Genomic DNA, 15,582 nt, shown 5'->3' with positions numbered 1-15,582 from the left:
TTTTTTTTTTAGAGAGATTTTTGCTATAGGGCATGTGTGCTGGCCAGAGACAGAAAGTGAGAAATCACCCCCCAGAAGGGATGGCCATGCCACAATCCCTTCTTCATTTTCCTCTTGGGACTTTGGGCACACATGCACATGGCTCTGGTGTGAGTTTTAAGTCACCAGGTCTGGGACTTGACTATAGTCGAGCATGGGTGAGTCCAGCAACATAACCACCTGCTGGTCCCACACACTTTCATTTTTGTAGGAAAATGAAGATGAGGCAGCACTCACCGCCTGGCACAGGATTGGGTACTTGGTGCGGTTGATGCCACCAGCAAACACTGTGAAGGTCAGAGCTGCGTGGAAGCAGAAATTCAGTAGCGTGTGCCGTCCTTTCCGGCTGATCCGTATGGCACTGCAGGAAATAGAGATTTTATGTTAGCAACTAGCATTTCAGGTAAAAGCATGGACTTGAGCTCACTTATCTGAATGCTGTGCTCTTTTGACAGAGGGGACACTAAGTCCTCAAAAGGGCCAGAAAGAGGGAAAGACAGACAGATTTGCTGGATCCACCCTTAGAAGTTACATTGGACAACTTTATTATGTTGTCTAGTATGTGACGATTTAAAGGTTTTTTGCAGAATCTTGACTAACCTGATCACTTGACAGATGAAAATACTGAAGCCCTTGGGACCAGCAGTTAGCGTAATGGCTATGTCGCTGGACTCCCACATAGTTGACCATGGTTCGAGTCCCGGACCCAGTGGCTTAAACTCACGCTGGGCGCATGTGCGTGCGTGCCCAAGATCCCGAGAGGAGAATGGAGGAGAAGGGATTGCGGCGTGGCCATTCCCCCTGGGGAGTGATTTCTCACTTTCTATCTCTCAGTCTCTCTCTGTCTGGCGAGCGCACATGCCCTACAGCAAAAAAACCCAAAAAACAAAAAAACAAAAAAACCCAAAAAACAAAAAAACAAAACAAAACAAAAAACCTCTCCAAAAAAGGAAAAAAAATTACTGAAGCCCTGAGAATCTATGACTTGTCTATAGTCTCAGGGAAAGATGTCATGCCTCCTAGCTTCTAGGCTCATTCCCTTTCTAAGCAGATGACTGATACCTCAGGAAGAGGGCTCTGACCAGGACTGTGACCATGAGCATGACCAACTAAGCCATGCCTTTGCCCTGGACTAAGATGTTGCTGATGGCTATGATTAGTTCTACGACCACCAAGATGTCTAAGGCTCTCCTTAGCCCTGGCTATGGCAGGACTAAGATTGCTTAGCTTGTGACTTCAGCTGTGACTGTGGCCATGACCATAATGACCTCAAAGATGCCCAGGCCTTTTATCATGACCATAGCTGCTATGGTCTGAACATTTTGCCCCACCCCAATTCATATGTTGAAACCCAGTATGATAGTAGGAAGTGGGGCATTTGGGTGAGGCCCTCATGAATGAATGGGATTAGTGCTCTTATAAAAGAGGTCCACCAGCCTATGACATGGTGGTTAAGGTGGCTGGATCCCACAATCCTTTCTTGGGATTTTGGGCACACACACATATTTTTCAAGCTGCTGGGTCAGGGACTCAAACTGCAGTTGGCCATGTAAGACCTAGCACCTTAGTCACCATTCCACCTGCTGGCTCTCTCTGTCTCTTTCTGGCATGTGTGCGTGTGCTTTGCCAAGATAAAACAAATATATATATATATATAAAATCAACACAAAACAAAAGAGATCTTCAGACCCTGCCTTGCCCCTTTTTATCATGTGAAGACATAGAACGAAGATGTCATCTCTGAATCAGGAATCAGGCCCTCACCAGACACAGAATTTGCCATGCCTTGATCCTCCACTTCTTAGTCCCTCTATAAATGATAAATCAGTTCTATTGTTTATAAACCACCAGTCTATGGTATTTTGTTATAGCAGCCCCAAATGAACTAACACAACAGTTTTGGGCCCACCCAAACTCCTTCCATGATCACAGTCTTGGTTTTCCCTAGGCTGTCTCTGACTACAACCATGGCCTTGGGCACATCCAAACCTCTACCCATGACAACGGCCTCAGATAAGCCTGAGCTTCTCATTGTTGCTGTAGCCTTGGGTGCCTCTAAATGTCGCCTCATGTCTGTGATTATGGCCAGTGCATACACATTGCCCATGACTTTGATTATGGGTTTGACCTGAATGTGGCCGAGATCTCTCCTGACCTTTCCAGTGTATCTCCAAGTGAGGCATACTCACTGAGGTCATCCCCCAACTCCCAGAGGTGGCTGAGAAGTAGGATACCAATCAGACTCTCCTTTCTAGATAAAAAGGTGCAATTCAAAAGTGCTCCTAGGGTTCTGTGGGCCACTCTAACTATCCAAGGATGTAGGCTTTTCAGAGCTCCTGAACTGATGTTGAACCCATTTCATGAAGAACTTACTTCAACAATTTTGATAAGATCGTGGAGACTACTGTTGAGAAGATGCTGATGGAGGCCCAGAATGGAAGCATGGGGCTTTCCCTGAATACTCATCTACCCTTTGGCCACTGTGGTGGGCACCTAGGATGTTGGGCAGTTCAAGTGGGCTGTGATGTGTGGAGAAAATTTTGGAGACTACTTGCTATACGGATGTTAGTGAGATATCACTTCAGGGATTTGCATTAGTAAACAAACACATGAAGTCTTGGGGGCAAAGTGTGGGTACCCATCTCACCTCTGGTGCACGATGTAGGTAACGATGGAGGCGAAGAGGCACAGCAGCATGACCGCAGTGCATGCGTACACCACGGGGTGCAGGAACTCCCCTGGGTACTGGGGCAGGGAGAGGACAGTCTTCAAATCCTGCAAAAAACGAACAAACAAACAAACAAAACAAAACCCAGAGGCGATCTGTGTGATCAGTGTAGCCAAAAACCTAGAATCTGCAGCAGCAGAAACCTGAGTTCTTCCCTGTAGGTCCAGCCTCTCCCCTGCAAGTTGCTTGAGGCATTTTCTGATTTGAGCTGTGATTTGTTAGGTCTTGCAGAAACAGCCCTTCTGCCTGGGACAGCAGGGGTTAGACTGGTGGCTAAGAAAGACCCTGCTCAGTGAGTGTTCACAGCAGGTGGAACCATCCATAGCACATGGGCCACCCATATAGGGTTTGTCTTCACCCTCTACCAGGTTTGTTAAGCTGAGTGCATCTTCATGTGCCTCTGAAAGCCAGCTCCCAGGGGTGGCATTTCTGCTGTGCCCGCATGTCTGACTCTGGCCTCCTTCTGAACCTCATCTCATTGAAATTCTGCTTAAAAATATCTCCCAGGAGAATTTTATATTAAGTTTCAGCAAGTCTGAGTAGTGTTGACTCCAGTCGACAGAGAAAGAGTAGAAGGTGTTATGAACCCATAGACACAGGCTTGAGAACCTCACTCCCATTTTTGGATATCAAAGACTCTCACTGTGAATTGCAGCAGAAGTAAAGGGCTCAAGGTCAGAGTTCAGACAACGTGTCTTCCCTGTGGTAGTGTAAACTCAAGGGGAGGATGTCGCTGATTTGAAATGTTCAGGATAGACAAAGGTTTTTGTCTTACTTATCAGGTGAATGAGGAGAGCTCCCCCTATGTTGAGCACTGGGGTACAGAGAGGCAAAAACACCCAAACACATCCCCAAGTCCTACCTGCTCTGGGAGCTGTGTTCACAAGATGGTGGATAGAAAACACTGGAAGCAAAGGGCAACATCACATGAGGGGGATTAGGCAAATCTCACCAGACCTCATCCCCGCACTCAGTGATTTATCTGGACTGGAGGAGAGGGTCCCAGAGGACCCACAAGGCTAAGATTTAGAGATCTAGTGTCCACCTGATCTCTAACCCTGGGATAAAAATGTCAGCACCTAACACAGTTCTAGATGCTTCACAAGTTGTGACTGGTTGAATCTCATGGGAGCCCTGTTAAAGACTGACCCATATTCCCCCAGAGTCATGGGTTGATGCCCTAACCCTCAACACGACTATACTTGGAGACAGGGCCTTTGGTAGGCAATTAAGGTTAAGTAAGACCATAGGGTGGGGTTGTGCTCCAGTAGAACTGATGTCCTTACAGAAGAGGAAGAGACACCAGGGATACTAGCATACAGAGAAAAATCTGTGAGGACGCAGTGAAGAGACACTGTCTGCAGACCAAGGAGCAAGGCCTCAAGATAAACCAATCCTGCAGACACCTTATTCTCAGGCTTTCAATTACAGAACTGTGAGAAGTAAATTCTGTACTTCTAGACCCCCGGACCGTGGTATATTGTTATGGGGGACCTACTATTACTACCCCCCACGCTTGAACCCGATAAGGTCGGTGCTGTTGTCCTCACTTTGCAGGGCAGTTGGTGAAGTCATTGCTTTCTCTAATTCAAACCTGTGGTCTGCTCCTACAGGCCCCAGGGAGACACCCTGGTCAGGTGGGCAGACTGTGGGCTGGGGTCCACTGTGTCATGACAGAGGCCAAGGAAGCTGAGGGCCCTGATGAAACTGCTGGCAGAAGGCTGACCAGGCCTCTGACTTGCCTTCTAGGAGGTCCCCCATGGGGCCATGCTGAGCTACCACAGCCATGGCCATGAGCAGGCTGTGGGTACTTGGGGGTCTGTAGCAGTGCTGGGCCCATTCCCCTAGTCCACAGTGGTGACTCCCATGTAGTCAACCGTGGTTTGCGTCCCAGACCCGGTGGCTTAAAACTCATGCCGGGCGTGTGTGCGTGTGTGCCCAAGATCCCGAGAGGAGAATGGAGGAGAAGGGATTGCGGCGTGACCATCCCCCCTGGGGGGTGATTTCTCACTTTCTGTCTCTATGTCTCTCTCTGTATGTCTGGCGAGCACATGCGCCCTATGGCGAAAACCTCTCCAAAAAAAAAAAAAAAAAAAGAAGCTGAGTAGCTCAGGAAATGGGGAGACTCTGAGTAACATAGGAAATAGAAACCCTCCAGTGTGTAAAGGGCTTTGATGGAAGGGAAGCAAGAACCCAGTGAATCTAAAAGAGAGCTCATGCTACATTCCCCCTTGATACACATTTTTTTTTTTTTTTTTTTTTTTGCCAATGTAGCTAAGATGAGACCCTGGCCGGCTAGGGAGTGTCCCATCTGCTCACAGAAAGCTCTAGGGGGCCAAGAGCCACCCTGGCACTCAGTTATGACCTTTGTACCTGGACTCTGCTTAGGTGCAGGGACGTTAAAAAATTAAAACAGATTTTTCTTTATTCATAATCAATTGCATGTGTGCACACATGAGAATGAAAAAGACAGAGAGAGGAAGAGAGAGAGAGAGAGAGATGAGCATGCTCTAGCGTCTAGTCACACCACGATCCCCTTCCTCCAGTCTTCCAACCTGTCAGATCTTGGGTACCTGTGCATATGCCTGGCATGTTTTAGGTGAACTGAGCCAGGGATTTGAACTGTAGTTGCTGTGTGGAATCCAGCTTCTCTAAGCAGCACATTGCCACTGTGCTGTGGAACCAGTCCAGGTGCAGGGACATTCATATGGAGATCTCTCTGCTGTGATAGTAACAGCTAATAGAAGTACATCATCAACTGATGGAAAGGAACTGAGTAACCAGGGACACTGAGAAGACTCCTCACAGTCTGACTGCTGAGGGGTCTGGTAGACAATTGAAGCCAGAAATAGGGCCCCGACCCAGAATAAGCAGATGACCAGGTGTGACTGAGAGAGAAGTGAACTGCAGGCCGAGCACCCTGGCTGGGATCCCCAAGCTTCAGTCCTTCACTGTCCACAGCTCAGAAGTACGAGGAACAGGTGTGGGTATGGGCAGGACATGAACAATGACTCTTATCCGGTTGACATGCGGTTCCAGGACTTGTGCTGCTCACATAGCCTTTCTTCCCATGAAATCATGAGCTCGGGGGGAAGATGCCAGAGATGCCAGCCTCAAGGTGTCAGAAACATTGAGGCCTGAAGTACTCTCCACAGGAGATCTGGAGGTCCCTTCTGCTTTGTCCTGACCAGGAAAGCTGGCCTTGCTCAGCCAAGGCCCAGAGTGGATGTCTGAGGCCCAGATCCCCACCTGTTGGCTCTGGCTTATGAAAGAAGGCCCATTCTGGCCTTTACATCTGTGTCCCATGGAAGCCTCCTTCTGGGGTGTGAATGCCAGTGAGCTGTGCTAGCCAGGTGCTGGTACCAACTGGGTTCTCCATCCTGCAACAAGAAGCATTTGACTGTGGGAGGACAAAGGGTGGGTGAAGAATACCTGTCTGTGAGAGATACGGGCACAGCTGGGAGATAACAGCAGAAGCTTTCACTGCCCAGTTGCATGTTTAGAACCTGCTCTTTACTTCTCAGACACTGAGCGGCCAGCCGGAGATGGAGAGCCTCATAGTTTAGGATCAATTAGGCAGCAGTGTGGACAGATGCCCCTGGAGGTTTTTGGAAAGGTAGGGCTGGGCAGGAGACTCCGCCCTTACTTTATCCCTCTGCAAAGAACAGAGCTGAGTGGGCCTCTGTTGGATTCTTATGAGTGCCCCAAAGCCACGAAGCCTCAGATGACAGGGTCTGGATAAGTATATGGTCTCCGGTCCAGCTGTGGGGGACAGACTGCTCCTTCATAGAACCCGAGTCTGCTGGAGAAGCTCACATGCAGCTTACTTTGTGCTCCTGACTTCTGGAGCATTTGCCATTGGGTAGTGGTGAGAGGGGCCCCGTGTCACACAAGCGAGTGCCCAGGTTGGCCTATACTTGTCATAATTCACCAGGAACTGGCTTCCTGCCAAATGCAAATAACTTCAAAAGTCATGGAAAAGCAAATTTTTCTGGTCAAATCCTGATATTAAACTATCTAATGAGTTCTCTGCTGCTGGGAGGTCGAGAGTGCCCCATGAGGTTATAAGAACTCAAGGTTTAATTGGGCACAAGCGATGTCTCCAGACTTTGCCACATCATTTTTTTCATAGGGGTCAATGGCTTTTCCCTCCTATGACATTAACTCAGAGTATAAAAAAAATTGGAACATTCTTCTTATAATTCTCACTTTGGCCATGATCACTAGTTTCAGATTCAGATGCACAAGAGAACTGCCAAGTAGTCCATCACTTGTGTCCCGTCCTCTTCTGGTTCTATTGGGACCAGCCTCCTTGATGGTTTCCTGGAACAAGGACTTTGCACCAATTGTGTAGAAGGGCCTGGGGGTGGTTTCATGAGTCCCTTTAGGGCCTTCCTTGAGGGCTGCTGTCACTGTGGATTGCTGTCAATACCCGGAAGTGCTGGTTTCAGACTCCTGTTCTGCTGGAGAGTAGGGGGAGACAGTGATGGCCAGTGGAAGGACTCAGCGCCACATCAACTGCCGGACGTCCTGTTACATCTGCCCCCAATGCCCTTGTAGGAAAGCTTACATTCTAGCGTATTTTATCTGTGGGTTTTAAACTGACATATACAGGTTCTCTTTATGTTAAATCCAATAAGAAGTCAGAACTGTTTCACGTGATAGGCAAACAACTGAGAAAGCCAGTTCACAATGCAGAAGCATTTTCTGAGAATGCTTCTCAGATCAGAGGCGTGCAGCCTGAGGCCACACCCCCTTTGGAGTGAGGGTCTTGCTTATTGTCTGAGGGCCAGTTTTGAGGCTTCAAGGGAAGGTATCAAGACCTTTGGAGCAGCTATATGAGGCTGGGAGGCTGGAGGCCTGGGGCGGGGGGTCGTCATCTGTGCAAAGGCAAACATCCATGACTAGGAACAAAATGACATGTGGGTCAACAATATGTTTTATAAGAAATGGGGATTTGATTTGGCTTGGTTTTTTCCTTTTTTTTTTTTCTTTCTCCAAGTTAGAGTTATCGACAGTGCCTTTTTACATTTTTAGAGGTGACATTTAAAATTCAAAGTAGGTAATGCAAAATAGAGATATATTTTGTATTTTAAAGTGCACACATGTACAAGTTCTTCTTGGAAGAGTCTACTTTGCAAATGTTCCATGGCAAATCATGAGGATCTGATATATGGTTAAATAGGATTTGACCGACTTAGGTAGACAAGTCCCCTCCATGGCTATGAAGCCAGAGTGCTTTTTGGACCAGTGACAGTGAGCGGAGGATGGATCTCGCTTCAGAGGCTGGAGGAAAACAGCCCAGAGAATTCATGGGTTGGGGAGAGGTGAAAGATAAAGGCAACCCTCAGTCTTCTTGGCACAGATGAAAGAGCTTGCATGCTAGCTCATTTCTGTGCCTGCTGGATGGCCCAAATTACTTTAGAAGCCCCTGAGAAGACATCTCTGCTTTCCATGGAAAACACAGGCTTCCATATTCCCATAGGCTGGTCTCAGAGCCAACAGTTCCATTAGTGTGCGAGCCTCGAAATGCAGAGACTCTGGTTTATTGGTACTTCCCTATTTTTATTTATTTATTTTTTTTTGCTATAGGGCGCGTGCGCTCGCCAGACAGAGAGAGACAGAGAAATAGAAAGTGAGAAATCACCCCCCGGGGGGATGGCCACGCCGCAATCCCTTCTTCTCCATTCTCCTCTTGGGATCCTGGGCATGCACGCACACGCGCCCGGCGTGAGTTTAAGCCATCGGGTGTGGGACGCGAACCGTGGTCGACTTCGTGGGAGTCCAGCGACATAGCCATTATGCTAACTGCTGGTCCTGGTACTTCCCTATTTCTTTAAAGTTCATTAACTTCATTTCTTCCATGAGTGACACACACACACACACACACACACACAGTTAGAAAGAGAAAGAGAGAATAGTCACCCTCAGCAGTGTCCTCATGCCGTGATTCATGCCCAGCTTCAGCCGGTCACAGATCATGAGCATATGAGCATCTGGCATGTCCAGGGAGGGCTCTGGAGATGTACCCAGAACCTTCCCATGCGGGTTGGTTTCATAGAGTGTGTATTATAGTCATTGCCAGGGCCCTATTTCCCCTTTTTTTGAGTATAACTTTTTTTTTTTTTTTTTACATTTTACTTATGTTTCTGTTAAATGCATTTTTAAAGATGTGTTCTGCAAATCAAATGAGTCAGGGTATTAAGAAAAACAAGAAGAAAGAAGGAAAAGTGTGAAGAGAGAGGTTAACCAAGTAATATGTCAATTACTTGATCAAAACCTAACTGTTTTGGGGCCATCCAGGTGGTGTGGTGATTAAGGTGGCTGCATCCCCCATGGCCGATCATATGCTTTGAGTCCCAGACTCAACAACTTGAAAAACACACTGGGTGCATGTGCATGCATGTCTAAAATCCTAGGAGGAGAATGGAGGAGAAGGGATTGCAGCATGGCCATTTCCCCAGGGGTGCTTTTTCACTTTCTCCATGCCCCCCTCGCTCTTATTCTCTTTCTGGAGAGCACACACTCCCCATAGCAAAACTAAAAACAAAAAAAGTAACTCTTTGCAATAGTGGGATATGGAAAAGGGATCTCTTCAGACCCAGGGAGTGTAGACACTCTGAAAGCACATTTGTTTCTGCTCAGTGGAGCAACCATTAGCCAGGCCTGTAGGCTCTATCTGTTTGAGCAAGTCAGCAGGTCTTCCTTCTAGTTATTCTTTTTCTTCTTGGCAGTCCTTGCTCTTCCTCTTCCTCCCCCTTCTCTTCCTCTTGTTTTTCTTCTCCTTCTTCCTGTGCTTCTGTTTTTTTCTTCCTGGTTCTTTTCTTTTCTTTCTTTTTTTTTTTTTTTTAAATAGGTACACATTTATAAATATTTTTCTTAAAAATTATTTTATTTAACTTATTTATTTATTTTAATTTGACCAGAGAGGGACGGAGAGAGAGAGGAAGGTAAGAAAGCAAGCCACCAGGTCCAAGACTCGAACCGCATTTGACCATGTGGGAGTCCAGTGCCTTTAACCACCACGCCATTTGCTGGTCCCCTTCCTGGTTCTTGTCCTTGGTTCTGTACCAGTGAAGGCTGATTTCACTAGTACCTGATGTATTTCCTCATCTGCCTTTTAAATGATAATCGCATCTATTGACCTGTCAACTATTTGTGAAAGCATTCTGGGGAAAAGCAGGAGATAAGTAATTTACTCTTTTGGAACACAAACTATCCTAATTGGACATTACACTTATATAGTTTGTTATAGTTTTCTTTTTGGAGGAGCATGTGGGCTAGTAAAATTATAAAGAGATGAGAAATATATGCTAAAAATAGTATAGGATCGTTTCTTCTAGATTGGTGGTTACTTGTTTAGAATTCTTAATTTAAAGGGCAATGTTGTGGGGACTTTCCATGAATGAGATGAAGGTAGATTTTAGAAGTCATTAGTAATTTGGATATTGGACTGAATAAAAAGCTCCAAACTGAAAAGCACTTACTAAAGCTCTGAAATGTTTGTCAATGTGACAGACTCTCTTTTATGGACCTCTTAGAGGAGCAGAGTCCCAGGCCAAATCTGCCTCCTGAGTGCCAGTGCCTGGCAGCGGCTGCGAGGTGAATTTAGAGTGGAAATAAGTGTACCATGCATGGGTTTACCTGCTTTTTAACAACTCAGAACTGTGATAATCCCACAGTCCATTTCAGGCCTGGGTCCTTACTCCGGCTCATTCCAGGTGAAGCCTCACAAGGACACCTGTGAGTTCGCTCTCACCCTTGGCCTTTCGGACTCCCCTTCCCAGGGGCATTTCAGTAAGAGGACATTTCCCTTGGGCTTGTCTGCTTCCATGGAGCCACAGAGCCAGGATTTGAGGTCTCAGTCCTCCATCTACCTGCCTAGTCTCTTTGGTGGTTTTAATCCCATCATATATGCTTTTTAAGTTTATTTATTTCTTCCATGATCAAGAAAGACACAGAAAGAGAAAGAGGGACAGCACCCCAACAGGGTCTTGATAGTGTGATTATGCACCCACTTTAGCCAGCTCCAGACCGTGGGCGTGTATATGCCCAACACATTCAGGGAGGCCTCTAGAGGCGAACCCAGAACCTTCCTGCATGATCGGCCCTGCAGAGTGTTACGTTTTACTGCTGTACCCACCCACTCAGCCCCTTACAGCATTTCTTTTTCTTTTCTTTTCTTCTCTTTCTTTTCTTTTCTTTCTTTTTTATTTAGTCGTGGGGCACTTATGTGTGGAAGAGGAAATAATAGCCCCATGGGATGTTCCAGACATGCCATGTCTTTGGGTTCTTCCACTCTAAGTAGGGGTTGAGCCAGCCCTTTTCTCTATTTTGCCTTCAGGACTCCTGCAGGATGTAGGAAAGGACACTTCCTATGACACTGAGGTTGGCCTTGAATCCAGAGTGAACTTTGCAAAGTACTCTGTGAGCACTCCCTACCTGAACCAGGCCACTACTCTGAAGCACGGCACTGAAATCGGTCTTCGTGCCACCTGGCACTGAGCCTGAACATTAAAGAAAGGATGAGCTCATCCTACCCGCTCTACTTAAATTCTGCAATTAGTGAAAGTAAGTAGCATAGGAGGCTACGCCACACTACCCCATACCATATCGCATCATATTCTACCACACCACACCCTGTTATACCACACCACATCACACCACACCACCCATGCACCTCTATACCACATGATACTATACATACCACATCATACCCTACCACGCCATACTGTATCAAACCACACTACTACACCACACCAGTGTGCACCACATCACTCCATGCCACCTCATACCACACAATCATACCAGTCATATCATCTGACTTTAGTCCTGACTCCAGACAGTGTTCCTGAGCCAGCCAGGGCTGCCCCAAGTGAAATGCTCCTCAGTCAAACCACCACACTTGGATATGCTGAAGGAAACAAAAGGCACAAATGTCTAGACAATTTTTACTCTAATTTCAAAGGCTGTCATTTTGTTCCCTTGAAGAACAAACGTTCTCTGAGCTAAGTGTGAGGATCACAGATTACAGGGCGTAAAATAATACATATTTTGGTATCTGCTTGAATAGAAATGCGGATGGCACCAATGGCAGAAAGAAGCAAGTTTACGTTTGTTTTTGTTGATGAACAATTATGAAGATGCACCGGGGAGGAGGAGGTGCCCTTGACTTGGAATACACGAGGCGTGGCCTGCAGAACGTGGGCCCTCCAGAGGGCAGAGCTGTCCTGTCACCATGCCCTGAGGCAGACAAGACCTTGTTCAGGCTGGGGGAGTAAGGGATCCTAGCGAGCCTCCTGGAGAAAGGCTCAGAATTGAGTGTTGGTTCAAGCTTTACTGTGTAGCCAGCAGAGATACCACCAGAAGACCTGACCCATCTTTACACTTAGGAATTAGGAAGGCTGCTTGCCCCATGAGAGGTGTCAGAGAGCCCCGACCTGGCTGTGGCCTCCAGTCTTCCGTCATTCCCCTCGAGCCATTGGGGTGAACCTGGCCGAAGTAAATACACTACAGTCTCACAGACACGTACAGAGAGGTGCCTGCACCAGAATTATGCAACTTGGGAGGGCAATCCCATATATTCTCTGTCAGTTTCTGAAATTCTCTCAGGTGTACATGTTATTTGTTAAGAATAAAAACCCAACAAACTGCTGAAATTCCACACTCCCCAGTCAGAGCTAACCCAGCAGTTTTCCCAGTCTTGGGTGAGCAGGAAGCCCTGACGGGCCAGCATCAAGCTGGCTGGAGCCAGGGTGGTGTGGAGCAGGCAGCAGAAAGCTCTCCCAGGTGGCTGGGAAGTGAGAGAGAGTGCATGAATGGCCCGAGGAAAAGCATGGGGGGGGGGATTCACTTCCTGAACTTGGGAAACTCCTGCAACATTTTGCACAGAAGGGCTGAGGGTTAGAGGGAAGGAGGCCAAGACAGGTCTGAGAAGGGGCAACAGGGTCAAGTGCCATGGGGCCTCAAAGGCTGGAGCTGCAGCTACCCTGCCTCCTGAATCACTTCTTGATTTACCTTTCATTTGCCAATGACAAGTCCTCATTTTGCAAACAAGGATCTAAATTTGAGGGCAAAACCCCACAAATAAGGCCTCAAGGCCGACAATTGTATTGGATGTGGTGATTGTGGGGGCAACAGTGTTTGGTTTCAGAAGCTGGAGGAAACCTGAGGCTCAGCCTGACGTCCTCTCTGAGGAGCTGTCTGTGCCTCGAACACGTAACCTTGTCAGATGCCTGAAAGGTAAGTGAGGCTGACGTCCTCAGAGGCTTGGAGCAGCTCTGAGAGATGATGCTGAATTTTGGCAAAAAGCATCTCTCTTGTTTGGACATTCTGAATGGAACAAGGAGAAAATGAGGAAGTGACTCAGACAGTCCACTCCTTAGGAAGTAGACACTCGGGTCTGCATTGAAGCCTTCATGCCGGCGTCTGTGCCGCTGACGGCCGCACTGTCCTAGGGGCCATTGGCATTCTCTGCACGCGCTCTGGGTCCTCCAGTCGCCTCTGTCAGCTGTCCCTTACGAACACACACACTGTATTATTTACTTGGCTATCAATCTTTCCGGAATCCGGACCGACAGCAATCACAGCAAAATCTTGCAGGAGCCTACAGGATGAACCCCCAGAATAGGTCCTGCTTGCTGCTCCAGCCAGCTGACAACAATGGTGCCCCCCTTTCTGGTGAGAGAAACATCCTTCCTGTGTCTGTTGTACATGCTGCCACCTCCTCCTTGTCACAACCTCAAAGGCTGAAGCCCATCCATATTGTCCCAATGCCATTCTATCAACTTTCTGATGAGGAGGGGCTGGTGGGGTGCAGGGGGAAGGGCCTTGTGACCAGAGCTGAGGAGCCTGGAGTGGGTGGGATCCCAGCCTGGGGCCAGATAAGGTTTTCACAGGGCATGGATATGAGCCCTGCAGGATGGATGTCACCTCCATAGATCAAACGATTCGACATTGCCGTATGCCTGCAACTAATCAGTATGATCAACACTGAGCAAGGCAGCAAACAGAAAGGAACAGAGACAGGAGCCCTGAACACCAGGCACTGCCAGCCCCTGCCCGCCCCCACCCCTCCCCACCCCACAGAACTTTCTTAACCCAGGACTGAGCTCACACCAGACTTCCCATTAACTGACTAACCACTCCATAGCTTACTTTTACAAGACTTGCTTTTGGGGGTGGCAGCCCTCAATGTGGCAACCCTTGCCCCACCTGGCAGGGCTGCACTGGTTCCCGAGGGGCCAAATACTCACCATGAGCACTGCAAAGTTACTGAAGTGTTAGCACCGGGTGGAGGGGTTGTCACTAGCCGAGATGATTATGTTGCGCCCTTCTCCCCAGCAGCCTCCATCGCCATCCAGAAGGTCAAAGTCCCAAACAGAGGTCAAGGGGTCAAGCTCCTGGACAATGTGCCTCAGGTGACCGGAATGGGGTGGGTGAGGGTCTCAAGGCTGTACGCTTCTGCGAAGACAGTACGTTGTCAGAGGTACCAGGTACAGGGTCCTCCCTCTTTCTACAGCTCCCAGGCCCCCGTTCTGATACAGGTCAGCACCCCGGTGGATGGCAGGAGGCAGCTAGCGCTTCTGGAAGTTTGCCCGTCTTGGTCTTCATTACCCAGGCCAGCCTGTTGGAATGGACTGGCTTAGGGCTCTGTCTAAAGCAGGAGGAGGTCTAGGGTGATAATCTGGGGCTCCTGGGGCTCAGGGGCTTCAGAGAATGTTTTAGCCCCTAGACACTGCCCACCTGCAGGGAGCCTCCTTCTCCATATTTAAAAATGAATCTATGCTCACTATCCCAACATGAGAACTAAACTCATTCATTTCAGGCTGCGCAAAGCCAAATAAACATGTTTTTCAGTTTAAATAAAGAGAATCAAATAAGCCTTCAATGAATCTCCCAAGGAAAAGCCAGAGCTGGGTAGGCGGAACCTTCCTCTTGCATGGATGTGGCCGGACCTCAGGGGCTGGCGTTTTCCCCGCACACAGACGCTCTTACCTGTGCAGAAGCTGCCTGATTTCAGCTGTGGCTCCATGCTGCCAGTTTAACCGAAAGTTACTCAGAATCCGCTTTCTGAATGGCAGGAATCACCTCACCCCCATTGGCTTTTTTTTTTTTTTTTTTTTTTTTTTTTCCCTCCCCCCCATTGGCTTTTTTTTTTTTTTTTTTCTTTTTTCTTTCTTTCTTTTGCCTAAGGAACGGCCTTGGTGAGTGGACACTGGGGTCAGCGGCTCCGACCCTCACCTCCCCCAGGCACGTTCTGCTGCTTCCCTGGCTGGAGGGCCCACCCACTGCTCAGACCCGAGAATAACAGAATGACAGACAGACAACTTCTCACCTATTTTGGCAAAAACAGCTGGAGAAGCAAAGGTCTTGCACTTCCTGGCGCAGGCGAGATGTGGCAGGTTCTCGGTGCTGGGGAACAGTTTTCCATTCTAAAAGGCAATTACACTGGAGCTTGCGAGTGGAGTGGAGTTATCAACAGATTGCAGGGCTGCAGCCCTGGCGGGCTGGGGCAAGCGCGCGGCAGCCGCGGCGTTCTGCACCGGGGGAGAGTGAGTCAGACCGAGCCGGAGAGAGCAGACATTCAATGCAATCTCAGCAGGCAGCTTCCAGAACTCCGGCGTGAGGAACGCCAGCCGCCTCTGCTCCTGCGTTCCGCAGCGACAGCCAGGGACTAGGGACCGGCCGGGAAGCAGGCGCCGTAACCATGGGGACTGGGGGAGGCGCGGATGGCGGCGGGCGCGGTGGCCCGGCTCCCTGCGGCAGGGTGGAAATGGTTCTTCCCAGCCAGCCCGCGGCCGGCGGCCCGCACC

The 15,582-nt window shown here is 48.5% G+C and overlaps 1 protein-coding gene across 1 annotated transcript in view; it reads right to left on the bottom strand.

Moving 5' to 3' along the window:
* The window catches only part of ADGRA1 (adhesion G protein-coupled receptor A1), a 54,771-nt gene extending 39,255 nt beyond the window's left edge, over positions 1 to 15,516 (bottom strand). The window contains exons 1-4 of the mRNA XM_006146937.2: positions 15,105 to 15,516; positions 14,023 to 14,230; positions 2,687 to 2,814; positions 277 to 400 (exon numbers count right to left, since the gene is read on the bottom strand). Of these exons, the coding sequence (XP_006146999.1) occupies positions 277 to 400; positions 2,687 to 2,814; positions 14,023 to 14,025 (255 nt within the window). The 5' untranslated portion in view covers positions 14,026 to 14,230; positions 15,105 to 15,516. The remainder of the gene's footprint in view (positions 1 to 276; positions 401 to 2,686; positions 2,815 to 14,022; positions 14,231 to 15,104) is intronic.
* Positions 15,517 to 15,582: the final 66 nt, after the last annotated feature.

Source organism: Tupaia chinensis, unplaced genomic scaffold (assembly GCF_000334495.1).
Source record: "Tupaia chinensis unplaced genomic scaffold, TupChi_1.0 Scaffold000197_1, whole genome shotgun sequence".
Classification (NCBI taxonomy): Eukaryota; Metazoa; Chordata; class Mammalia; order Scandentia; family Tupaiidae; genus Tupaia; species Tupaia belangeri.
This window is presented reverse-complemented; position numbering and strand designations above follow the sequence as displayed.